The 25,821-nt window shown below is 40.6% G+C and overlaps 5 protein-coding genes across 9 annotated transcripts in view; 2 read left to right on the top strand and 3 right to left on the bottom strand.

The window, feature by feature from the left end:
• The first annotated feature begins 1,748 nt into the window (after positions 1-1,748).
• Positions 1,749-11,792, top strand: rab7a (RAB7a, member RAS oncogene family). The gene is made up of 6 exons (XM_060857580.1): positions 1,749-2,075; positions 8,629-8,692; positions 9,088-9,214; positions 9,686-9,904; positions 10,293-10,421; positions 10,546-11,792. The coding sequence occupies exons 2-6, from the start codon at positions 8,640-8,642 to the stop codon at positions 10,639-10,641; spliced, it is 624 nt and encodes a 207-aa protein (XP_060713563.1). The 5' UTR covers positions 1,749-2,075; positions 8,629-8,639; the 3' UTR covers positions 10,642-11,792.
• On the bottom strand, positions 11,685-16,551 carry hmces (5-hydroxymethylcytosine binding, ES cell specific). Of its 4 annotated transcripts, none has more exons than XM_060857576.1 (8): positions 16,479-16,551; positions 16,288-16,358; positions 15,382-15,579; positions 14,985-15,128; positions 14,638-14,802; positions 13,914-14,068; positions 13,590-13,782; positions 11,685-12,740 (listed from the first exon to the last, which is right to left on the bottom strand). In XM_060857576.1, the coding sequence occupies exons 3-8, from the start codon at positions 15,568-15,570 to the stop codon at positions 12,537-12,539; spliced, it is 1,050 nt and encodes a 349-aa protein (XP_060713559.1). In that variant the 5' UTR covers positions 15,571-15,579; positions 16,288-16,358; positions 16,479-16,551; the 3' UTR covers positions 11,685-12,536. The 4 variants fall into 4 exon arrangements, with proteins under 4 accessions (XP_060713559.1, XP_060713560.1, XP_060713561.1 ...); XM_060857577.1 differs by having other exon boundaries at positions 16,506-16,544; XM_060857578.1 differs by lacking the exon at positions 16,288-16,358.
• A 228-nt stretch (positions 16,552-16,779) lies between these two features.
• Positions 16,780-21,528, bottom strand: tada3l (transcriptional adaptor 3 (NGG1 homolog, yeast)-like). Its single transcript, XM_060858495.1, has 9 exons — positions 21,275-21,528; positions 20,231-20,483; positions 19,884-20,134; positions 19,624-19,729; positions 19,184-19,316; positions 18,915-19,018; positions 18,627-18,727; positions 18,318-18,509; positions 16,780-18,082 (listed from the first exon to the last, which is right to left on the bottom strand). The coding sequence occupies exons 2-9, from the start codon at positions 20,438-20,440 to the stop codon at positions 17,890-17,892; spliced, it is 1,290 nt and encodes a 429-aa protein (XP_060714478.1). The 5' UTR covers positions 20,441-20,483; positions 21,275-21,528; the 3' UTR covers positions 16,780-17,889.
• A 519-nt stretch (positions 21,529-22,047) lies between these two features.
• Positions 22,048-24,789, top strand: arpc4l (actin related protein 2/3 complex, subunit 4, like). The gene is made up of 6 exons (XM_060858562.1): positions 22,048-22,193; positions 22,730-22,848; positions 22,954-23,065; positions 23,296-23,391; positions 23,870-24,040; positions 24,149-24,789. Exons 1-6 carry the CDS (start codon positions 22,191-22,193, stop codon positions 24,152-24,154), a joined length of 507 nt encoding a protein of 168 aa, XP_060714545.1. The 5' UTR covers positions 22,048-22,190; the 3' UTR covers positions 24,155-24,789.
• A 525-nt stretch (positions 24,790-25,314) lies between these two features.
• pfkfb4a (6-phosphofructo-2-kinase/fructose-2,6-biphosphatase 4a) overlaps positions 25,315-25,821 on the bottom strand; it is a 17,872-nt gene continuing 17,365 nt past the window's right edge. For both annotated transcript variants that reach the window (XM_060858560.1, XM_060858558.1), the window contains exon 14: positions 25,315-25,821. This exon is cut by the window's right edge and continues 1,309 nt beyond it. The gene's annotated coding sequence lies outside the window, so the exon portion shown is untranslated.

Genomic DNA, 25,821 nt, shown 5'->3' on the forward strand with positions numbered 1-25,821 from the left:
AATGCCCAGGGTTTAAAACATCTTGAGACCCAAAAACCCTACTGAAAGCTGAAAGACTAAAAACTCATTAAATAAATATGTCTAAAGAAAATAGTTTAGCCCAAAGTGTCCTTTACTTTCACTATTCATCCTGATCTAATGATGAAAGGGCAGACGAACAGAAAGAAACAGAGAGAGAGAGAGAAAGAGCGAGAGAGAGAGAGAGAGAGAGAGAGAGAGAGAGAGAGAGAGAGAGAGAGAGAGAGAGAGAAAGAAAGAAAGAGAGAGAGAGAGGACAGAGAGATAGAGAGAGAGAGAGAGAGAGAGAGAGAGAGAGAGAGAGATGCTTTTTTGCTTTTTTGACTTTTTACAACGCTTTATTTTCAGGGTGACAATAAATAAATAAATAAATACGTGTTAAGATGGTTTCATAATTGAGTAAAACAGGTATCAGGTATATTGCCATCTTTGCTTGACCGAGGATAAAGTTAAACAGTTCGCACCTGATCCTGTGTTTCCTAATGTATTTAAAACCAAAATTAAAACACTGAACAGTAAAATCAACATAAAACGACCTTAAAATGCTCCGTAAAAACACAAACAATGATTGCAACCTGGAGCAGTGAATAAAAGCATGAAAAACTGTTTCTCTCTGTGAACAAAAAGGACAGTCATGTGCAACATCAGGGTTTAAAAGAAATAAAAGAGTTCACAGAGATAATACCATGTAAAATTCTCCACTGGAGGTCGGCAGCTCTTTTTGGTAATGGTGGTTTGTACAGTGCCCTCCACTCTGGTTTAATATCAGCATTAAAACCCAAAACACTGCTCCATGGGGTGTCTTCCCTCCCACTCAGCTTTTTTTTATTTAAAACCTTAACACACGCTCTGTAGAGCAGCTTCCCCGTCACTGACCCAAAGTCCATCTCCCCTTCACCCCGGCAGACCGGAGGGGGCCCTCACACCCGTCGAGGTCAGGAACGATGTTCAGCTGGGGAAAGGGTTCATAATCTGCAGGAACAACCTCTGTGTGTTGATAGTCCAGCAGCAGTGCAGATCTCCAGCGGTGTAGGAGCTGATTGACAACACGCAGGGACCTCAGTCTCATACACGACAAGATGCTCAGACAGACAGAGAGAGAGAGAGAGAGAGAGAGAGAGAGAGAGAGAGAGAGAGAGAGAGAGGCAGAGAGAGAGAGAGAGAGAGAGAGAGAGAGAGAGAGAGAGAGGCAGAGAGAGAGAGAGACAGAGAGAGAGAGAGACAGAGAGAGAGAGAGAGAGAGAGAGAGAGAGAGAGAGACAGAGAGAGAGAGACAGACAGACAGACAGACAGGCAGAGAGAGAGAGAGAGAGAGAGAGAGAGAGAGAGAGAGAGAGAGACAGACAGACAGACAGGCAGAGAGAGAGAGAGAGAGAGAGAGAGAGAGAGAGAGAGTCCTCTATGTGTGCATGCTTCTGAAGAGTTGGCTTTTCCATTAAACATTTGTTGTTTGTTGCTTTCTTTATTATATGTTGTAATAATGACTGAAGTCTTCAGGAATGACAAGCGCGCGCACGGAGAGTAAATATGATCTTAAGCCCTAAAATCCACACTGCGATTTCCCTCATTATTAAAGGTGCAGCGTGCGTGATGACGGAGCGGGCCGCGTCTCAAACCGCTCCACATACACTATGTAGTGCACTACTTCAGCGCCAGAAACAATAATGTTGCACTCTATATTGTGCTGCGCTGTAGTGAGCAGGGTGCGATTTAGGACAAGACCTCGGAATGCTGCTGTCTCGGGCTTGTTTTGAAGGAAGTGAGCAGAGAAAAGAAAAGAGAAACAGGACCGGGCCGGAACACGCAGATTATTCAATAGTCGGTCTAAACAGGCGCGTTAATAGCGGCAGCCTCGGGGAATTGTTTATTAAGCCGAATTGATTTGATAAACCTGACATAGTGTCATAGCGGAGGAATATTTAACTTGTAAATAAATCAGGAACCGACAAAACAACAGTGACACAGCGAAGAGGAGTCAGCGTTAGCATTTAGTGCTAGCTTGTTTGCTAAAACACTACCGACGTTCGCCGTTACTTCTGTTTTATTTCTGAACTAAGGTGAGTGTAATTCACTGTAAATATTTCGACTTGCGTACTTTTTCAACAAGCGTGTGAATTTGAGCTTGTTACGTATCGTAACGACGGCAGGAAATGATAACTGGGTGTCAAAAGACCGCAAGCTAGTTAGCAATTAGCTTGTAGGACTAGCAATATATCTCTGTGGGGGTTGATGAGTGTTCCAGCTACCCTGAATGCACACGGCGCTAATATGACGTGTTCGGGTGTTAACATTAATAAATGTCCAAATAGAAAATTGTCACGTCGATCCAAAAAAAAGTCTGATTTTTAATGACATTTAACGTTTAGCGAAGTTACCGATTGTCAGCACCGTTAGCTGAGGAGCTAATCTACACGTTCGTATTTGTGTGCGCGCGCATCACATCATATCATTATATTATATATTTAGAAGAAAATAGCATATATATATATTTTTTTTTTTTTAAAGCTCGTGAGTTGGTTATTCGTGTTTGCAAGTTTAAATCACACACCACTGAGTCATTCGTCACATCCTAATACACCTCATAATATACCAAATACTACGGCTCAGTGTTTTTTATTAATAGTCTTGAGTTACATGTGAGTTTCAAGACGTTATTATAAGCTGTTTATAAGACTTTATAAAGTGGAAGCCCACGCCCTGAGCCAACCAAGAATAAACACAATAAAGCTATGGAGGTGTGTGTGTGTGTGTGTGAGAGAGAGAACTCATGATCCTGATCATCTGTCTCCTAATGCTCAGCTGAGGAACATCCAACCGTTTCCAGTCCTAATGGTAAAACACTCCTTTGTGGTTTTATAACATGTGATACGACTTTGCCCAGTGTCATGGGTTCCAGATTAAACATGGAGTCACCCCAGTTTGGTTACACCCAGGGCAGTGTGGGAGTATACACTCAACCAAAAGAACCTGACTTTAGAAATGAACAGCTGCACTCGAGCACTTTTATATTCCTCTGTCTCCGTACTCAAAGTTTTGTCTCTTGTCCGATTACATGTGATCGTTCCCAGTTTAGTCACTCAAGGGGGGGAAAAAAAAAATAAAATACTTTCATGGTCATGCTCACATCTGTACAGAAAATGCTGTTCACCTGCCTACTGATAGAGGGGCAGGTAGGATTTATCTGCCTGTCTTTGTGTCAAGAGTGATGCAGCGGTGCTTTAGTGTTAGTCAGGAAAGCTGTTCTTTGAGTCTGCTGTAAAGTCTTTAGGAGCTGACTCTTTAGATTGTTTAGATTTCCTCTGCACTAAACTGGTGCTGTCACAATGTGATATCTCAATCTGAATTTCTGGTCAACAGGAATGAGGAAAACGAGACACCTGACACCAGCCTAGCTCCAGAATCTTTTCAGTTTCTCTGTAAACAATATAACTTGTCATGAATTGTCTTTCCAGAGTGTGAGGCTTTATGTGACGGTGAAAGATTGTTCCAGTCGATAAACGTGGATGTTTAATGTACTATTCAATCATCACTGCACTAAAATCAAGCTTTAGACATACATCAGCACATTAAAGGCCCATGGATTAACCTCCTGCCTGGGATTTACAGGAAATTCCTATCCGTTCATGTGGACAGGTGTTAAGGAAACCAAGTCTGTGTGAGTGAGGGTGGATGGTACAACGTGTCTTTTGAGGAACTGCAGCTTTAGGAGGTGAAGAGACAAACTTTTTTAACAGATACATGTTTGGTGTTGGTGTTTGTTTAAGGAACTCCTCCAGACCAAGTGTTTCGTAAACTGAAGTTTGTGGTGTAAATGCTTTTGAGGGTTTCACAAGGCTTTACTGGTTACCTTTTTGGCAAAGAACCTGTTTCTTTTATTTATTTCAACAGTTGTCTACTGGCAGCATTCATGTGATTTATTGTGGAAAGTCCTAAGAAAGAGTTCAGTGTTTCCGGTTCTCCACCTTTACACACGACTGAGGCCCAAAACAATCGCCCCGAGACTGTCCAAGTGCACTGTAGTGAGAGAAGGAACCTGCTACGGATTTTTGGTTGCTTTTTAACTTTTTATTTTTTCGTAAACGTGAGCTGCTGAAACGAGTCTTTATGTGATCGACAAAATATTTTTTTTGAGAAACTATATCACTGTATAAACTTTTGAAAGATAGCAGGTATTCTAAAATCTCTTAAAAATAATACTAGTGACAGTGTAGTGCAAACCTGCTCTTTTGTTCATTGAATTATTCACAGTGAGAAAATAAACCAGTGATCAATCAAATTAAGTGTTTTGCTCTGATTTGGACTCGGCAAACGGACAAATAAGTGTAAAAGCGCTCTAAAAAGTACTGCTATCGATAATGTTTCTCTCCTTCTGTCAATCAATAAGCCTTTAAATGGCATTCTGCACACTGCAAGCTTCCTTATCATTAGTTGTATGGATTTTGATGTAGCAGAACAGCCTGTAATAAAGATGCACTTGTGTCTGAGTTCAAGGGTTTCTTGTACCGTTTTGTGTGTGTGTTTTTTTTTGTACGACTAACAGCAGCACAACAGTCATTTTATATTCTTAAGAAACATTAGCATCTTTAATCTGTGAGAGATGTAGGTTATCTACTGACAGATCAAACTGCTAGTGTACTAGAGTGGGGTGTTTGGGTGTGGTGTGGTATGAAGTAGGCCAACACTTTTAATCCTTTTAGCAAGAAAGGAAAATAAACGGCTTTCACTTCAGGGCCAGCAACATGGCTGCAAGATCCTGTAGTTTGGCATGAAGCTGCCGTGCATTTGCTCCACTCACACTTGAACTGAGCCAAGCACCCGAGTGCCGGCACACCGAGCTGCTTGGTGGTTTTTTTTTTGTTTGTGGAACAGTTGAAACATCGTTTGGGATAAATACGGCTGTTACCCGTAACGCTGAAACGTTTGTTCTACTCGTATTACATAATTATCCTCATTTATATTCTGAGGGTGGATGTGAGATTTTTTTTTTTTAAAGTAAAATTAGACACCATTCCACTTGACTGATCTTTTCAGGCAGGGAATGTTGGATATAGATCTAGGTTCAGATTAGAGTATGATCAGATCCTGATACCTTCACTGCCACTTTCTCTTTCAGATACTAACAATACGGTATATCCTGACAAGAGTACAGAAAAGACTGCATAAAAAAAAGATCAGACAGATCACATAGCAAGGATTGTCATGGGGCTGAACCCGGGGGCAAAAAGTGGTGGCTTGGCTATCAGAGGGAAAAAGAAAATTTAACGGGGAAAAAAAAAGCTGTTCTGTTTTTATCTTTGTGTATTTTCAAGTGAGGTACGTCAGTTAAAATTCTCTTTACATTTACGTTTAACAGCTTATAAAGAATTAAAAAAAAATGGATGGATATGTCAGCTGATGCTCAGGGTTTTCTGCGCAGTCTTGTGTTCTGTGAATGATCTATTAATGATGTGATTGTGTGAAACTGATATTTGTAGGCCAGGTTACTTTCTTATGCTGTGAAAATGAAGATTGAAAAAGAATCTCAGCCTGAATGGAGAACGGTTAGTGCCCCTAAAGACAAAGCCAGACGCACATTAAACTTGTTTTTCTGTCACTCCCGTGCTTGCTCGAGCGCTTAATAAGAGTTTTTGTTTGTGCGTGCACGTCAGGATTTTCATCTTACGCAGAATCTCCAGGGTTATTTTCTTTACCCCGCATCCATGTCTCACAACCCAGTTTTCGCCGTCCTCCTGCAGTCGAGCCGGAGATGCCATTCCCTACGTTCTCGTATGTCTGGATTCGATTAGATCGGTCCGTGATCAGGTATTGTTCCTCCGCTCAGCTCCGGCTTCATATTCACTGCCCCCGGGCCGTGGAGCTTTGCATCCAAATTCATTTCCTCAGCAACCTACTTTGCAAGCAATTTATTTTCATGCAGGATTTTTTTACTTTTATAATTTCCTTTCATACAGCCGGACTTGGAGCCTTCCGAACAAAGACGTTGTAGACAGCCTCATGTTTCCAACTTTGTGGCAATACTTTGAGAAGAAGACTATACGAGTGTGACGACTATTTTTGATAGAGAAAAGGATTCCTGAGGTTAAGTGGCTGTGGACTACTTGAGAAGAAATGGTACATTTGAATTTTATCCACAGACCTAGAACCAAGTGTGTCTTGTGTTTACTTTCCGTCTCTAAGTACTCTAAGTCACTGCTTTCTGCTTGTTTGTGTCTATCTGTAATAGAGGTTAAGATGGATGTTCTTGAATAAAAAGCGTATTTGTCGGTATGAGCGTAAATGACACGCTGAGCCATGAGCGCACTTTCTACTTTAAAGGTACAGCTTTCTTTGTAGCTGAGCAAGGTGTGAAGTTGAGATCCTGTATTCGAGCGAGTCTCATTTAAAGGGAAGGGAGAAAACAGCTCTTGGGTTTTTTCAGGTCAGATTGAGACTGTGTTTTTGGCCTTGATGTACAATTCTGATATTTTCACACAGATAGGTGGTTTTGTCCCGTTTGTTTATGTACCTGAGACCGGATCCGATTCCCCTGCAAACGCACTCCGCTGAAAACTGGTTACGAGTATGGATGACGAGAGACTGCGTTGTTTCCGCTGCAGTTTTGGTGTTTTGTTTTGTTTTACCTTTAAAGATCGAATGTTTTCCTGCTCTCTCAGGATCAGAGACGTGTCCTGTTTCCTGTAGATGACAAGAATGCATTAGTTACACATATGCAAACTATAGAGTATAGATTTGTCAGTTAACGCAGCACATCTATGTTGTAGGTCTAATTACTCTACGTGTCCGGTGAGTGTTGTGAAAGTGACCTCGATCCAACGGTGAAGTTTGTTTTCACCGTTGGCTCGTCAGCAATGCGGGACACACTGTTCACTCTGTTAAACTAGTATTTACAGTCTGTTCCCACTTTCGGGTGCTGGGGGTTGAAGGCATACGAATCTATCGGTTTCCATTTACAGCAGTCCTCTGCTGTGTGTGTGTGTGTGTGTGTGTGAGAGAGAGAGTGAGTGAGCATGCTCACACGATCCCTCGTGACTTCAGACAGAGAAAGTAAGCGAGAACACATGACTAGTTCAAAGTTTAGTGCAGGAAAACAGTGAGTGTTTTCCTTGTAATGGCGTCGTGTTCAGCCCCGTCAGCACTGAGTCACTGCAGCAGCTGTCTGCATTCACAAAAGTCCACTTTTGTTGATCGTTCTACAGGACTAAGAGACCCCTGTTTGCCACATCCAGTACGCTAGGCTTAGCATTATGACCTTGATATTAATGTTATAAGAAATTACACTATACTTTTTCTCCTCTGAGAGCGTCTCAGGTTAGTACACCGCCACTACTTACAATCGACTGCCTGTGGGTTTTTTTTTTTTTTTTTTTTTTTTCCCCTATTTGAAGTTTTGTGGATGTTAAGTAAAATGATTCCTCAGGAGTTTGACCATTAAGCTGCTCATTTACACTCATAATAAACGCTCTAATAGTGGTGTCTGATATCGCATGATCCTGTTTTACTTTGCCTTACTAGATATACAGATGACAATATGACAATGATCTAGACCTATTCCACCATCATTAACATAACTGGGTTCTGTGGAAACATCAAAAGGAAAATCTCAGGATCTTCCCGACGGTACGAATGAAACGATAAACGTCTCATAGCCTTTAACAGAACGTGCAGGCAGCCCACCCAAGCATGTGTGTTTAAAACGAATGTTGCTTTATTTGCTTGAGTTTCACTTTCTGATTTCTAGGCAAACCGGTTATGATCACGGTGCTTTTGTACGTCTCAGGCCAAAGTCACACAGGAATATCAACTGTTTACTAATCGAGAAATTCGGCCTTTAAAACTTTGCATCTTCACACAGCTACATATCCACATCTTTGTTCTGTTTTCTGGATATAAACAGGTAATCGTGTTTATCCGATTTATTTTCAAGATGGACATTAATCGGATAATTAATAGTCCATTGATTCAACACATTTATGTCTCGGACCCTCTCAGTGCTGAGAAATGTTTTAAAACATCACCTACGTCTTTTTGTCGAAGGTTAAACTTCGGTATTAAAAGTAGGAGTAAATTCACTTAAATTTTTTTACACGTTGTCATCAGCATTGTTCAGACAGGAAAAACACGACAGAAAGTTATGTTAACGTATAACATTAAGACGATCTCTGTAATCTGAAAGCCTTTAACTTTCTTCTCGAACAGCTCTATTTTGTTACTTTGAGAAATGAGCTGATATTTGGGCCTAATTTCATACGATTAATCTCAGCTTTTTTTTAGTCGTTATGTTTCACTTCTGTCTCTCTGAGCAGTGTTTTCCACACGTGAGTAGTCCAAGTGTGACTGGGTGTTAGTTGGGTAATTAGCTCAATTACAAAGATAATATGAAGAAAACTAGAGCCAGAATTGTGTGGTAAGGCTTGCAGTCTAAAGCAAACCCATGTAATAGTGCAGCTTTGGCCTGTCTTCCCCCCCAACCCCTAAATGAAAGCTGTTTGGCACCCAGAAAACATTCAGCCTGAAATCTGTATCTGACATTTTGCTTACCACTTATGTCAAGAAGACCAGATGATGTTCTTCCTGATCGTGACTTCAGTCATCTTCTCATCTTTCCTTTAGCTCCTGACACAATGACCTCGAGGAAGAAAGTTCTGCTCAAGGTGATCATCCTCGGAGACTCGGGGTGAGCATCGGGTCTGAGATCTTGTACTATATCACACAAAAACAGTGCACAAGTATGCGATTTGAGACAATGCAACGTTAGACGTTGAGATGCTGAGACAGTTGTGTTTCTTGGTCATATTTATATTGGTTTTCAAGGAAACAGTACTGAGGACAAGAACATGCAACCCTTCAAGAGAACACGGTGTAAAAGATAGTATGGTCCAACACTTTAAATCACACACACTTAGATCTCAATTCATCAGAGAGATAACAACAATATCATCAGACACTATTCAAGTGCTAGTTAATCACATTTTTATTGTTGGTTAATCATGCATGTTTGTATGTAAAAGAGCTCAGAGCTTTCAGTTCCTCTTTTTCCTAAATGTGTGTGTGTGTGTGTGTGTGTTGTAGAGTGGGAAAGACCTCTCTGATGAACCAGTACGTGAACAAGAAGTTTAGCAATCAATACAAAGCTACAATAGGCGCCGACTTCCTGACAAAAGAGGTGATGGTGGACGATCGGCTCGTCACAATGCAGGTACGGAGAGTCTCGCACACTCGTACTAATAAATCTGCTCACGCACAGAGAATAAAATGGATTTGGATTCGGATAATGTTTGCATTCGTTTACATGGCTTTTTAATCCAGTGTGGCAATCCATACCTCAAGGCTTTTGAGGAACTGACATGAGTATCAGTTGACCACTTGCAGGTGCAGGTTAGTTAGAGACGTAAACGAAGCATCAGCTGAAGCAGTAGCAGTACACAGGAGTGATGCACAAAGCAGTACAGTTGTTGTTTTTTGTTCTTTATAAGTAAACACTGTAGTGAATAGTGGCACGTACTGCGATTGCGTGTTCTCTGTACTTTATCCGTGCAATTGAAATCGTTTAAACACCAGGCTAACAGTGTTACGGTTCACCTGAGACATCAGCATGCAGGTTTGTTTCAGACCCACAACGAGTTCAGATGTAAGGATTATTGTTCCGATGTTTTTTTTTTTTCTGCAGATTTGGGACACAGCAGGTCAGGAACGTTTCCAGTCTCTGGGCGTGGCATTCTACCGCGGCGCAGACTGCTGCGTGCTTGTCTTCGACGTCACGGCGCCGAACACGTTCAAGACGCTGGACAGCTGGAGGGACGAGTTTCTGATCCAGGCCAGCCCTCGTGACCCTGAGAACTTCCCCTTCGTAGTGCTTGGCAACAAAATCGACCTGGAGAATAGGCAGGTGTGTGCTTCAGGACGGAAACCTGGGCCTAGGTTGTGTTTTATATCACACGCATTATCAGTGTGGGAACTTCACAAGAATCAGCAGAGGTCATGTGACTATAAATGTGTTTGACTTCTCTATGGGGAACTTCACTGTGCTTTTAGGGCTTTTTTTTTTGTTTTTTTTAAATGAGCCGCTCACCACCCAATTAATGAGAAAATACACAGTTTAGTTCTGTCTCTTACAAAGTGTTTGCACTGGGGACTTCTTCCAGAAATGTTTCAATAATTAAGCAGTTTTTATTTAGCGAGGCTGTAAAACAGGTAGGATAAAATGCAGAGATTCATGTGTGAAGGTGGAAAAGAATCGGTCCGTTACCTGTCTTCTGTTACTCTGCGTCTCTCAGGTAACCACTAAGCGAGCACAAGCCTGGTGCCAGAGCAAGAATAACATCCCATACTTTGAGACCAGCGCAAAGGAGGCCATCAACGTAGAACAAGCTTTCCAGACCATCGCACGCAACGCACTCAAACAGGTACACAATTACACCCCCTAGTGGACAAAAACTTACTTCAGTATAGTAGTAGTTCCTTCAGTAATAAACTTTTTCATGCCGTATTTAGTGATGCATCCGTTTTTACCCGTTTCCTCTCTTCCAGGAAACCGAGGTGGAGTTGTACAACGAGTTTCCAGAGCCGATCAAGCTGGACAGAAACGAGAGAGCCAAGCAATCACCGGAGAGCTGCAGCTGCTGAAGATGTACAGGGGGCGCTACTGATCACCCTCCACCCTCTCTGGCCTTGTTCCTCCTTTTCCTTCTTTACACATCTGCCTCTCTCTATCTTTCCCTCTTCTCTTTCCACTTTTCCCTCAATGTAATCACTGGCCTTCATAGAGCAGGCAGGCTTCCTCTTCTAGAATATACCCTATACAATTTGCACTCACAGTCACTCACACACACACACACACACACACACACACACAGCAGTGCTCAATGGGCTTTACATGAAGACATAATGAATAAAGTGTTTTGGTGCACAAGTAATTTCAGGCCCTCAATAGTAGCTCTTTTAACTATATTCTTGTCAACCCTTCTTCATACTTGCGGTTTTCACTCACACACATTCTCTCTCTCTCTCTCTTTCTGTTCCTTCTGAAACTCTCAACACTTGAATGCTTTCTCAGACTTTTTTTTTTATATACATACACCACCACCGTGTAAGATGTAATGCAGATTGATGGGGCTGTGTAATCTACAGATTGATTAAAGCTCTGTGTTGATATCGGGACTGTCTGCTCTCTCTGGTTCAACGGGAGGCTTGACGTGTCACAGCGTCCATCTCCTACAAAGCATGCTGTTTTGCTTTATTTGCTTTTCACTAATTAATATGCAGTGTCACCTCTAGTCATCAACAAACCTGGTGGTATGGGGATACGACTAAAGGTCCAACACTAAAATCAGTATCGTAGCTGTGACGTTAGAATTCTATAGCATGTTGGGATTTTTTCTTTTTAAATCATCCCTCCTCTGAGCAGGACCGCTTTCTACTTACGGCTAGCGACAAGCAGACGCTTCACTGCTTTTTTTTGTTTTGTTTTAAGTCTCACTCCACCTCAAGGTGGCAGAGGACCGGTTGGCATCCCTTGGATATTTTACTATCTGTTCATTTTCTTATGATTTATTATTGATTATTATTATTGATTATTATTATTATTATTATTTCTATTATTAACTCACCTGAATAAGTGGAAAAAACCCCACAGAACTGCTGAATAGTGAGGACATCTGAAGCATTCATGACAACTAATGAAACATTTATTACAGCACAGCATATACATTGTTTGAAAATAAATGTATTTCAAAAGTAATTAAAAAAATAATAAAAAAACAAACTTGTTGGATAAATCTTTTGTGCAGTGCTTTTTCTCCCATTTTATGTTTTATGAAGTACGTTGACTGGCATGATCTACACGTTCTTATCTGCGCATCGCATCACCGAATGGTTTTGGTTATGAATGGTGCTCTGTCATCGAACTCAGAATGCTGGGGTCGGATGTTTTAAATAAAGAGAGGAAGTGTTTTAATCAGTTGAGTGAATATAATTAAACCATTAGAGAAACTGTACTGCTGCTACCTTAATCCGGTTGCACTTTTGTGACACCTCTTACCAGTAACGTTTTGTTATAAGAAAAAAAGTGTCTTATTTCCCTTCCTGTGATTTGCACTGAAATGGAAGAATTTAAATATTCTATATTCAACATTAATAATAAACATTCTCTGTGTTTTCGAGGCTTTATAAGTTTATTATAGATTAAGATAAATGTGGGTTTTACTCTGTCTGCTTTTAACCAATCCATACAGACATTGGGCTCGAACTGTGGAGATAACCATCTTTCCTTGTAAAACAACGATATATCATATGCAGTGAAGATTAACTGCCACGTGTCTTTCTCCCTCCTTCCACTTTTTACAAAATGGTTATGAAATATAAGTAACAATCGTGCAAAACTAGGTTTTAAAATACTCAGGTGTCTCAAGAAGCAAAGCAGAAAACCGCCAGATTATCCATTCAGCAAAAAAAAAACCCCAAAGAATTCTAATAGCCTTCAGTACTCCCAAACAATTTAACAATATGAAAGTTCAGGAGCTTTATGTTCTTGGTCTCTTACTGGCTCCACTTCCCAGCAGCCACTGCTGCAGCATCCCGGTGGCCTTGGACTTCTGCTTCGCAGATGGAGGCTTTTCTTCCGTTTCTTTAGGTTCGGCATCATCAGCTGCTTTCCTCTTACCTGGCGAGCCATTTTTCAGCCAGCTCATCATCATCTTACTGCTGGCCGAAATCTGAGTAGGAACCTAAAGAAAGACAATAATAAGACTGACCCTTATTTGTCTGTCTAACTGCGAGTGGACTAGACGGGGTAGGGAGTATTCTACTTGCCACTTCTTATGTGGTAATTACGAGTGGGTCGTACTCACATGCTTTGACTCGGAAAACATTGTCCATTCAGGACAGAAACTACACTCTCCTCCGCTATACCGGATAATGTTTCTGCCTGACTTGTTCATCATAGAGCAATAAGATTATTTTTTGGATTCCCCATCGGCTAAACAGCCTGCACGAGCACTAACAAATAGTTAATGTTATATAAGAAAACAACAGCTTGACTGAGCAATGGCTAGACAATGAAAGGTGAGACAGTAATCAAGTCAGCTACAGCGGATTTTGGTGCCTCTGCACACATCCAGAGGTCCGGTTCATTTTGGTCAGGACTTATTTTAGAGACTGGCAACAATCTTGTTCGCCTTTTCTAGCTCACATCCTTACATTGTATAATAGCTCTTAAAATTGGCTGCACAGATGAAGCTGTATTGGAGCGTGCACTGTTACACGCAGCTAGACAAGACTGATAAAACTATGGACCTCAGATTAAAACCCATCCATCATTCTTTATGTAGTTCGAGGTTATTTTGCAGTATCTCTGATGGTAAAGCCTGACTGCGGTGGTCCATCAGAGAGAGGGTCAGTTCATCAGAGTTTGGAAACCATTCTTCAACTGGGTTGATTAATCAGTTTTGGAAAAGCTAGGAGTTTAGAGAATGAAGTGGTCTGTTTGTGTATAAATAATTATATATATTTATATACCATTGTTACTTAACCATGCAGAGGAGTAATGTTTCTTGTATTTGTCATAAGTGAAGCACCTTCATGGCGGCGGGGTCGACCGGCTGCAGGCACTCGGGGGAGTTGTTGCGAGAGTTGTTGACCATTGAAGAGACTGGATGAAAAGTCAGGCAGGATTTAGACTGAAGCAACTTAAGAGCTTCCAGTGAGCGTACCTCCCCGAAATCCAACCATCGCCTCACCTCCTCGTCTCCATCCAGAATGGCTGGCATCCTGTCTCACACACATACACACTCCTAACGAATAGCTGTCCCTGGTAACTACACCACAGAGCATATTACAATGATCTCTACATTTAATGTATGGATGTGTGGTACTAGTAACTATACAAAGTCATGCTCTACCTGTCATGGATGCTCTGCAGGTTTGGTGAAGCATTCACAGTGATCACAGTGTAGGTGTACAAAACCTCCCCACCACCAGGAGGAGTCCAGCAGTCAAACAGCCCCGCCATGGTGAGCAGACGCCATCCTACCCATGCACCGCCATCTTCAGCGTCCTGTTAAAGGAGACAATTCAGACGTTTATTTTTCAGATTATGGAACATCTGTAAATGTTACTTCACATTAATGACCTTAAAAAAAGGAAAATAAAAATGTTAATAAGAATCTCGGGGATCGGAAGCAAACACTTATCCACAGCTGACTGATATAGATCTGACTTAAGGAAGGTTGTGTACAGCTGTTGAGGTAGATCAGTGGGTATGGATTGAGGCTCATATGGCGCAACATCTTAAAGGTTTTACATTATTGTGTCAGTGCTGGGAAATGGAGGGTAAATCCCTCTAAATAAATTGAACCCTCTGAAAATGCAGTTGGCTCACATGATTGTTTTTCAAGCCCAACCTTTAACTAATCACTATATCATTAGCATTTGATTATTAGTTATAGTGTTGCATTAAATGTTATGTGTACCAAATAGGCTTCCTTCACTTGTGTCCCTTTTTCCATCAGAGATTTAAATGTTGGTGTTTCTCTGTGGTGAGAAATCAAAATGCAGACACAATTACATTCGCTGTGAATCGAATCATAATCACTCCGTTAAAGATTCAAACTCCATCAGTCTTACCCTTGGCTCTCCTTCACACTGTTCATCCTTTTTCATCTCATTCTGCTTATATCCTTGGTCCTGGGGGAAATAGATAAAGAAAGGCTGCTTGTCCTTCTGCTGCCTCCTCCACTCGTAGAAGCCGTCAGCTAGAATGACACAACGCTGGCCTTTCAACAGAGGGTCCTGGGGCAGAAAATAAACATAGAATACGCACAGACATGTAGCTATAAAGAAAAAAAGTCAATGAGTTATAATACATTTATATAATTCAAAAAGTACAACACATGAGTTCTGTTTATCTATTTGTTCCAAACTAACACTGATATTTCCAAACTGAAAATGAAAGAAATTTTTAAGGCCCACACCTTGTAGGACTTTTTCTCCAGCAAGCTTTCGCTGCGACAGTTGGAGGTGCTGTACTGCATCTTGCTAGGGTCACTCTCCTTGAACCACGCCGGCACCAGACCCCAGCGCATCGTCGCTAGCACGCACTCATCCACTGAGGCTTCCTGTCCAACACCGACAAAGCTGAAGTGAATTACAGGAGTAGGATAAAAAGCCCACTAGTGATAATGGCAGTTAATAACAGATTAATAATAAAAAATATTATAGATAAAAATAATAAAGATAAACTGCAGGCAGCAATTAGTTGTTGGTTTTTTTTTTACATGAAAACAGTACAAGCTTTGTGTGAGTTATACTCTGTTAGAAATTCTTCCCTGACCCGTATAAAATGATAAAGAAGAGTCAGTAACACTTTGCCTTATTTAAGTGTCTGCTGGACAGCAGAACCGGACTAAAGGACTGAGGACTCTTGTTGTAGGAGGGTCGGTATTTCTCAGCATCTCCGTCCCGCCACTGAGGCTGTCGCTGATGTCCAGACCGGTCTCGGTACCGAGAAGCACGCCGGATCTCATCAGGAGCGAGGGTGCAAGCTGTTCTTCCACACATGATCTCTGTCTACATCACAAGAAACACACAAATCGATTGAAATGAATCAATTATCAATAATAATGAATCACTCACTATTATAATTTATTATAATTGAAAAAATAGTTAATTTGTTAATTAATTAAAGAGCTATGACAAGTCTGTCTGGGTCCCACCTCCTTTTAGTCTCTGTATGATATCCTGTGTTCACGTTATATTCAGGACTTTTATTTTGAAATGAACGCTTGCTAGCAATCAAAGCTGATTTAATATAAACGATACAAGTCCATTAGTTTTGATGTCAGTACTACTGATAAATATTTTATTTATACCACGCTATAAAGAGTAAAATATTTTATCGAGAATTATTACATAAATAATTTTGTTTGTGTTTGACAGCTAGTTTTTGCTCGATATAAAACGTTCTGGTTTCCCCACCACCTGTATTCCGTCTCCTGCGTTCTGATTGGCTAGTTCGTACTCAATCATGTCGCGGGCGATTGAATTGCTGAAACCTGATTGGTGAACTAAAGTTGTAAATCATATTCTAGCCAATTATAATGCAAGAGGCGAATAGAATACGGGTAGACAAAGAAAACCATAACAGTAGGATGCTGACTTCAGCTAATATACACGAATTATTGAAATGTATCTGATGCTGCATTTACAGATAAATTAAAAAAATAAAGAAATAAATCGTTAATTAACCGCTTTGTTTGTGAGGTTTGAGCTGCTTACCGATTCGTGTCACAGAAACCAGCGACGGTTAATTAGCTTAAACTTAGCTAGCAAGCTAATTAACTTTTCGGCTACAGAGATAAAAATAGTCAGAAGTTAAGAGATAAAGATGTAGACATAGAAGTGGTAGATATAGATGTAGTTAGGTCAGTGTTGCTTATCCGAATTTAGTGACATTAATCATTCATTACCGTGAAAAAATAATATAACTGACAGACCGAGTGTCCCGTGCGCGCGCACACACAGAGAGACAGAATCGTCCCAGTGAAGTGCGCGAGCTCATCATTTAAATATATATAAATAAGACAGATGTGTTTCCTATCAGTAGGATGCAAATCTACCAGCAGTTCTATATGCACCCAGGCACAGACATCTTATCAATGAGTCTGTTTTATTTTTCGTGTAACAGCACTGAGAAGGAAAAAAAAAAATACAAACATTCAAAACAAAAATCAGTAAACATTATGCTGGCGAATGAAATAATGGACACAGTGTTGTCAGTTTCTTTAATCATAACGTTACAAACCAAAATAAGAACATGAGAAGGAAAAGGAACATGCTTCCTGTTGCACAGATGCAGTGGCAAAAGTACAAGTTTCTCAACAGAGTGTAACAGGTACTTCCGCTAACAGTGAGTTGTACAAAAAAAAGAAAGGCAGATATGGTAAAGAGACCCTGGGATCTAGATGCATCAGCGGTCAGGATACGAGTCCAATAGTTCATATTAGGGTACCGCAGGCGATGAATGGTGCACTCGTACCTCAAGACCTGATTCATATGAGTCCAGGGATCGGGTGTTGTCGCGCTGATAGGATTTCTCCCAGTAGCTTATCAGTGATTTCTCAGTGCACATCATAGTGGCTCAGTGGGTTGTGTATGGGGCTGGATGTAGACTGGAATTTAGGAAAAATCAATCTTTTGAATCATCTTGAATGAGAAAGGCCACAGCAACTTTCAACTTGAGCATAGAATCTGAATGTTTATTGTCATCCAAGATGATGGCATTGAAGTGACCCTCAGAAGATCTTTAGGAGAAAAACAAACCCTTAAAGAATGACCTCAAAGTGTCCTTTTCCACTTGTCACGGTTACCAACCTAAAGGCATTCCCCAATTTATCACAAACAAAATGCTTGGCTTCAAATGATTTTGCGAATCTAACGCTGCAAGAAACAGAAATCAGTGGACTTGCATCTGAGTAAGAAATAATCTGCACAGAACAGTAAGAATTCATGTAGGCAGATACATATAAAGGCAATAACAACGGCATGCATGTCATCTTTGGGCTTCTTGACAATATGGTGATGCTGAACTATGGGTTTGTCTAGTTCAGGACAGTAAAATGTTTTCCCAAAGCCAGGCTACACTTTAGTCCATCAACCGAAAAGTCACATTTCATTTCATAATTCAGTTCACGAACCTGTGGCAATGTCGGCCGGTTGTTAAAAAGTTTTGATAATATCACATTGCGGAAAAGGATTATTAGAGGTCCACTGTGGTGTTACTTGAATTAGTCTAAAACCAGCCCTTGATTTTAGACCTTTTTGTTGTGAAAGCTCCGGTCCCGGCGACTCCACACGAACACGATCGGATTACGGTCTTCTTTATCCGTCCAACTGTTTGAGGATTCTCTCCCTCTCTTTCAGCGCTTTCCATGCCTGATCCTTTTCTTTCTTTGTTGGAGTGCGTTTCTTTTGCCTGGCAGCCATGATGCGTCGGAAAGCCTCCATCACCTCGTTGTCAGCCACTCGGACACACTGTCGCAGCTCCTGCTTCCTCATCTCCTCCCGCGCCAACCTGAAGAGGTGACACACTCAAGAGAATGACTCAAAACAAAATTGTATAGGTTTGGAATAGTACTTTTTTTTTTTTTTACAGACAAACATATAATACGCATTTGCGTTATTAGAAGAAACTAGATGGATAAATTTTTCTAGGTATTATTTTCCTCCCCCTAAGACTAATTAACAAGTTACTCTAAGATCGCTAATGTGTACTCTGAAAGACCTACATATTGTTTAGTCAAACTTACCGGAGCAGCTCTTGCTTTCGTGCTCGGTTGTGAGCGCTCAGAGCTTTGAGCTCTGCCTGTCTCTTCTGGAGCTCGGCCAGCACTTCATCCTCCGAGTCCCCTCCTGTGCCCTGCCTCTCATCTGAGTCCAACAGACCTTGAGCCACCAGCTCTTCCCTGATCCGGGCTTCCAGAGAGCGTGTGTGGGGAACACTGTCGCGGGAGCGCAAGAGAGAGATGCAGATTGTCATGGCTAAGCTTTGAGACCGACTGTTTATACTGCCTCTGTAATTTCAGGAACTGAGCATGTTTGACCGTCAGTATTATTACCTGAAAGCTTTTCCCTGGCTGCGTGGCGAAGTTCCGGCTCCATCATCTTTCACCGGAATGTCTGGAATTGGGGAATCCTCCATAGGGGATATGATATTCTCCTAGAACGTAACCACAAAATCCTAATATCACCTAAAGCTAAAATAAAAAGGTACTGGAATTATCAGCAAAGCGCAATGTACTACAATAGTAATATATGTAGAGCAGCTAAGCCAGAACACTTCCTGGTAAGAGCGTAAAAAGTGAATATATTTGATCAGTGTAATGTATTCATCGGAAGTGTCGGACCTCCACCAGAGCTTGCAGCAAGCGCTGTGTGAGGGGACCAAACGGACAGCCATCCTCCGGAGGCTCGTGTTGGGACTCCGATTTTTTCAGCAAGGCATCGACGTCTGCACAAAGCAAAACAGGGATTGTGCTTACAAAGCAAGCCACTAAGAGCAACATTTTCAATTAACATCCAAATATCTATAAAATGGTACTGTTAAAGAAACTAAAGACTGCACTACATTATCTTCAGTGTCCATCAAATGATCTACAGAGAATCTCTGCGTTACCTTTGGCGTCGATCTCGGAGAGTGGACCCAGCATGCTTTTCTTCTTATCGTTGGCTCGCGCTCCCTCTCGCTGCTCTTCCAGCAGGTCTTCTTGTGCCCAGCGCTGAGAGTAGTGTTTTCCTAGAGCGGGAATCTGCAAGCCACACACACACACACACACAAATACACATTTCATATCTAACCAACAGACAGCTGACCCACCAAGAGGTCACAATGTAAAAAATGAGGAACATGGTAATAGATCTTAAAATCTAAAAGCTATATTTTTTAAATCCTGTTAAAAAGTATAGCTTTTAGATTTTGAGGAACATGGTGATGGATCTTAAAATCTTAAAGCTATATTTTTTAAATCCTGTTAAAAATTCAGAATATCCACCTTCTCAGTTCACAGGTATAAATAATTCAACAACAGTTTAGAAATCCAGCTGTGCTGGTTTTACCTTGTAATACTCCGCTTCGTCTTCAGGTGGTTTAAGAAGTTCTTCGAGAACTCGGATCTCTTCATTAGTGATGTCTGCACAGTAGGGCTCTACTGAAGCCCAGAATCTGTCTCAAACACACACACACACAGAGATGACAGATAATGATAATACTTTAAAGAACGAGCTACACCTTCTCCACAAAGCATTCATAGTAAAATCTCTGCCATTCTAGATAAATTGTAAATGAATAAAGTCACTCGGTTTAAATCTCAGCCCACCTGTTTGGAGTGTCATTTTTGGGGTTGCGGGGTATGTCCTGTGGGTCTTCACCGAATTCATACTCCTGGACTTTGGGCTGCAGGTTTTTGGACTTGGGTCTGCCTGGACCAGGCCCAGGCCCGTGACCCGCTTTTCCTTCGAGCTTTGGCTTCTTAGGCTTCGGATGGCGGGAGGAGGCGGTCGGATCGACTTCTTTCCCCATCTTCATGAACCTTTTGTCGCCTTTTTTGTCCTGCCAATCTGTAAGGATCTGTTGGGAAGAGTTTAATTAGTTTTAAGTGGTCATGTGCTGTCGGAGAGAAAGAGAAGCAAAAGAGAAGAAATGGAGTGAAATATAACTTCTGACCTGTCTCTGCTCTTCCAGCGCTCTGAGACGTCGGCTGGCCGAGGACAGCAACGTCTCCAGCTCCAGCTGCAACGTGTCCAACTCCTCAATCCCGATGCCATCGTCTTCCGAGCGGCCCAACACCGCGGTGTATCGAGGACACACTTTCACATGCTCCACGGGCTTAAAGTCGTAGTATTTGAGCGGTGGACAGTCCTTCAGTTCACTCATCTTCTCAGTTACGAAGAACTGTAGAATCACAGTACTGTACTAACTGGAACACACAGAATCCCACACTTTAATAAAATCACTGACATTCCTATATTCCTCCAATCCCTGACCAACTCTGTTGTTTCTCACAGATATTTATTTACATACCTGTGCTTATGTTTTTCTACTTTTCTTGTTCAACACATATATTTTGTAAACCTGACATAAAACTATTATTTTCTGCCTCATCGTTTGCCATCAAAAGTTTTTGGAAAACTGATACAGAAAGCAAATATTTTAGACAAATGATTGATGTGGAATTTTGCATCATGCGCTTACAAACCAGATTACTTTATTTCCTAAGTGTTTCAGATTATGTCTGACTACAGAGTATGAAATTATATGATAACAGATAACATGCTTGAACAGACATTAGGTTACACTGACAGAGATAACAAGCAAAGTGTTTACAGCTAACAGCAGCTAGCGTTGAAGTGTGTGTGTGTTGGGGAAAAAACTGTACATGCAATTAAAACGTTTATATAACTTTAAACTTATTTCACATCAAAAGACGACCAAATAAATCATCTACACAGCGCGCTAATATTAAATAGACATAACAACAATGTTAGTTAGCACCTACAGGGCTAGGTGCTATTAGCTAATTAGCTTTGCATGAATGCTAGGATGCTAATTGGAATGTGCAGGTCAAACTACAACACCGTTTGTTAATTTAACATCTCCAAAAACATGTCTAACGTATCGGGGTTTTTAATATTATTATTAACCTAAAGCAAATCCGTACGTAAATTACACACTTTTCAGAATTTATTCAATATTTCGACATATATTTACCTTCGAGAAGCGACATCCATTAGCAGCCGTACCATTTAGTGAAACGGGGAGCGCAGTTATGTTTTAAACCAAAAATATTCAATGTTTATGATCGAGGAATAAGATTTTATAGACAGTGATCATCTGTAAACTACATAACAGAACATGTCAGCTTTTTCAACTAATCGATGATTTTTTTTGTTATTAATAAGTCAAGACCGTAGCACTGGACACCCCTATTTGAACCCATGCACTCAAATTGGTTTAAAATGGTACGTTCCAGTCCGGGCTATGAGACAATCCTGTAAAAGCGATACAAAACAAATTAATATGACGGTATTTGACTTAAATTGTTAATGTTTTACAGTAGGTTTAGATGAATAAAATATTTATACGTATAATATTTCAGCAGAAATGAAGAAAATTGACCATGTATTACTATTTGCCATATATGGTAGAAACGCGAATCAAGGTAAATTCTGGACTGCGGCTGTTACCGTATTATTTAGAATAGCAGTAATTGAAATTATGTTTTTGTGTAACTGCACCGTCTGTCACGATTATTTCAGATATGTTTTACGTATTAATATAGTATCCGTCAGAACTAATATTTATTTGGTCATTCATGCCGTTTTTTCGCGTGAAAATGGTGGCATAAATTTAATATTGCGCTACTATTACATAGTATCGAAACCCGCTATAGGCGTAGGAGTTGTTTTTTTTTTTCTTCCCCACACACATTCCGACGAACACCGCCTTCCTCGCTTGGATTGGTTAGTGCTATTTGTTCTGATTGGCTAAGAGTTCATATTGACAATCTATTAACAAATCGGATTAGTAGGAGCGCAGACGGCGGTGTATTTCGGAATACGGGTGGGGAAGAAACTAACACCAGGCGTGGCGTAAATACTTCCGCCTTTCTCAAAGGACCACAAAAATGGTAAGATTTCTGCCGCATCAAAGTGGCACTATTTTCTTTTTGCCTTTAACGTGTAATATTTGTTTTTGTGTGCGTGATAATCAGAGCAATAAATTCCACGTTGTTTGAGATCAAAATATGATGCTAATTAAACGTGAATTTCCGTATTGGCGTCTGTGCTAACGTGCTAACGTGACCTAGCTAGCATGTATTACAGTGTTATAATCGCTTAGTGTATCATTATTTATTTTGAGCAAAAAAAAACACATAGAATTAAATCCAGACACAGGAGGTGTTCATGTTGTTTTAAAGTGTAATCGTTTGCATTAAGTGATGCTGTTTCTGGTATTCACTGTCACTCCCTGATGATGATGATGAAGATGATGATGATCATAGATGCCTACAATAATGTAACCTGTAGGAATGTTTTGATAGTATTGTATCCAGAATGCAGTCTGCTCTGTTGGCCCTCTATCACTTTGTAAAGCATTGGCCTTAACACCTTCTGTGACTGACATCACAATTCATTGTGTTTTAAAATGTACTCATTTTTCCAGACGGCGACTCTGCGTCCGTACCTGAACGCCGTGCGTGCCACCCTGCAGGCGGCCCTGTGTTTGGAGAACTTCTCCTCTCAGGTGGTGGAACGGCACAACAAGCCGGAGGTGGAGGTCAGGTGAGTGAGACAGCGCGTGTTCTCGCTTCCAGACCGTTCATTGTGAATGCAACTGAGATTTTAACTGATAGACATGAGCTACAGTACAGAAATTTCCCTCTTCAGGAGCAGCAAAGAGTTGCTGCTGCAGCCGGTGGTGATCAGCCGCAACGATAAGGAGAAAGTCCTGATCGAGGGCTCCATCAACTCGGTGCGAGTCAGCATCGCCGTCAAACAGGTACGACGTCTCGACTCCTTCCTTTATTATCCTCTGACTGCTGTTCGCATTATATAATTATTATAATTTCTAATGTCTGATTTCTGTCTATGAAAGTTTGCATTCAAATAATATCATTCAAAGACAAGATAGGTGTTTCTGAAGTCGGTCAAGTAAAAAACACTCGTGTAACTTTCCGGTATCTGGCAACCTTACTTTTTTAAATAAATTAAGTTCGATGTCTGAACCAGGCGGATGAGATCGAGAAGATCCTGTGCCACAAGTTCATGCGCTTCATGATGATGAGAGCCGAGAACTTCTTCATCCTGCGAAGGAAATCTGTGGAGGTGAGAGACAGAGAGAGAAATAAACACGTATCTGCTTGGGCTTTAAAGTTTACTTTCTTTATGGTTTACCACTAAAACTACATTGACAAATTTATAAAACAAATTTTAGAGCCTCTTGTGCCAGAATCAGTACTTTAGTACACAGTTTCTACATTTTGTGGTTTCTCAGTCATGTGACATGCCAGGTCATAAGTGAGAGAAAAAAAAAGCAAGTGGTGACGTAACAACTGTTTATAGCTGAAATAACGTAAGTGAGAACTTGTTTTGACGACGTCCCACAGCACACAAAGTAACTATATATGGATAAAAATAGGTATGGTGTACATTAATAAAGAGAAGAATCACCACAGCACAAAATGATTGACACTTAATCAGAGAGAGAGAGAGAGATCATCAACTGCAGGGTGGAAATGATTTTGTGTGTGCGTGTGTGACTTCTCTCTCTCTCTCTCTCTCTCTCTCTCTCTCCCTCTCTCAGGGCTATGACATTAGCTTCCTCATCACCAACTTCCACACGGAGCAGATGTACAAACACAAGCTGGTGGACTTCGTCATCCATTTCATGGAGGAAATCGACAAAGAGATCAGCGAAATGAAGCTGTCAGTCAACGCACGTGCTCGCATCGTCGCGGAGGAATTCCTCAAAAACGTACGCTCCTTTTATGTCCCTTTATTAGCCGCAGTCATTACTGCACGCTTTACTGCACGCATTACTGCATTACTGCTATTTATTTTGTTGTTCTTTTTGTTGTTACAGTTTTGAGGAGATCTGTCTCTGTGCTCTTTATGGAGTTTCCTGTAAAGAGAAAGAGAGAGAGAAAGAGAGAGAGGTATCGCAGGCTTTTAATGCTCAGCACGAGCTCATCGTCACTGAATCAACCGTCAAAAACAAACCAGAGGAACAACCGACTAACTGACTGACCGACCGACTGATCCTGCGATGACGTATGCAGCGTTTCCCTTTTCCCCCTTTTCGCCTTCCATCTTCTGTTCAAGGTGCTTCTTGTCCCCGTGGATATTGATCAAAAAAGTAACCCCATTTTCTGAGGAAAAAAAATACTCAAGGTCAAGGCAGGTCCTTAAAAAGTATTATTCGAATATGCCTGAATATTGATGGGCACAGGAAACACCGCCACCAACCTTGTAAATCTACAGTGGCTTGTATTCACCGTTGCGTCTTTTATATAGTCCATGTGTTGTGGTTTTTTTTTAGTTTTTAGTTTTTTTTTGTTACGAATATGTGACACATCACGACAAGCAAAAAAAAGTGGGTGTTTATATTTTGACACAACCTCTGATTATAATTGCAGGTGAAATATAAAGTAAAAAAACAACAACAAAAAAGATGTAAACTGATGGTAGCGATGAAACCAATAAAGATCTATTGCGCTTTGTGTAGCCCGAGGGACTGATTTCATTTGTCTAATAAAGAGCAGAGGTGAAGGGGAAGCCGCATCAGGAAACCATTCAGTTCAGATCTGAATCGCACAGGAATTATAGTACGAAAAGAATCTCTGTATTAAAAGCAACAGGGTGATTCATTTCCTTCCTCTGTGTAGTGTAAATTCAGTGCAGAGCTTGAGGAGAACAAACAGCAGGCCTTTGTCTTTGAGCATAGTAGAGCTGAGTGTCTACTACAGAAATATCACAAACTGATGCTATTTTTAAAATAAAATACATAATGCATTTTTTGTTCTAAAAAAAATATAACAGATATATAAAAAAAAACATATGCAACATTTGTCAAAATGTAAAAATGAACATATGGTTATCTTCAACCATTTAGTCTGTAACATCATTTATTTATCAGTTTGTGGATATTTCATGGACATGGCACCCACAGCGTCACCCCACAGAAACGCAAACCGTTTCTACACTTTCTGGATTTATAATAACTTACAAATACATTGAGAAGACATTACACCGCATTCATTAGGCTTTATACACGCCTACACTTCTTTTTAAAAAAAAAAGTTTCTAAAATGGTTAAAAAAGAAAAAACATTAGCAGTGGCTGTGTTTATAACACACTATATCACTGTTATATCATCTCATAACACACTGTGTCACACCTTATAAACATGTATAAACATGTTTGTTTCAAACGAATGTCCAGAAGGGTTTGAGAAAAGAAAAAAAAATCTTTAATTTCTTTTTTTTTAATTAAACTTTATTGCCAATAAGACAGAATATTCCCATATTTATTCCTACAATAACCAGTGCATGGTTACAATTCATTACACACACACACACACACACACGTTCAGAGTGTTTTTACAGGTCAGGATGCATTTCACATTCACAAACCAAACCCACTTAATAAAAAAATAACAAGTTCGATTTAAAATAAATTTCATCTCAGGTTCTTCATCTCGCCCAAAAAAAAAAAAATCGACTGATTTGGAAAATCACCTTTTAAAACACATAAAAA

This window comes from Tachysurus vachellii, chromosome 22, assembly GCF_030014155.1.
Source record: "Tachysurus vachellii isolate PV-2020 chromosome 22, HZAU_Pvac_v1, whole genome shotgun sequence".
In the NCBI taxonomy this organism is placed as follows: domain Eukaryota; kingdom Metazoa; phylum Chordata; class Actinopteri; order Siluriformes; family Bagridae; genus Tachysurus; species Tachysurus vachellii.

Coding starts and splice junctions, on each gene's coding strand:
- rab7a (XM_060857580.1), top strand. CDS start 8,640: ATGACCTCGAGGAAGAAAGTTCTGCTCAAGGTGATCATCCTCGGAGAC. Junction 8,693..9,087: donor ATCATCCTCGGAGACTCGGG/GTGAGCATCGGG, acceptor TGTGTGTTGTAG/AGTGGGAAAGACCTCTCTGA. Junction 9,215..9,685: donor ATCGGCTCGTCACAATGCAG/GTACGGAGAGTC, acceptor TTTTTTCTGCAG/ATTTGGGACACAGCAGGTCA.
- hmces (XM_060857578.1), bottom strand. CDS start 15,570: ATGTGTGGAAGAACAGCTTGCACCCTCGCTCCTGATGAGATCCGGCGT. Junction 14,803..14,984: donor TGGAGAAAAAGTCCTACAAG/GTGTGGGCCTTA, acceptor TTTCTGCCCCAG/GACCCTCTGTTGAAAGGCCA. Junction 12,741..13,589: donor TCGACCCCGCCGCCATGAAG/GTGCTTCACTTA, acceptor GTCTTTCTTTAG/GTTCCTACTCAGATTTCGGC.
- tada3l (XM_060858495.1), bottom strand. CDS start 20,440: ATGAGTGAACTGAAGGACTGTCCACCGCTCAAATACTACGACTTTAAG. Junction 19,019..19,183: donor CTCCGAGATCGACGCCAAAG/GTAACGCAGAGA, acceptor TGCTTTGTGCAG/ACGTCGATGCCTTGCTGAAA. Junction 18,510..18,626: donor AGCCAGGGAAAAGCTTTCAG/GTAATAATACTG, acceptor CTCCCGCGACAG/TGTTCCCCACACACGCTCTC.
- arpc4l (XM_060858562.1), top strand. Junction 22,849..22,953: donor AAGCCGGAGGTGGAGGTCAG/GTGAGTGAGACA, acceptor TTCCCTCTTCAG/GAGCAGCAAAGAGTTGCTGC. Junction 23,066..23,295: donor TCAGCATCGCCGTCAAACAG/GTACGACGTCTC, acceptor TGTCTGAACCAG/GCGGATGAGATCGAGAAGAT.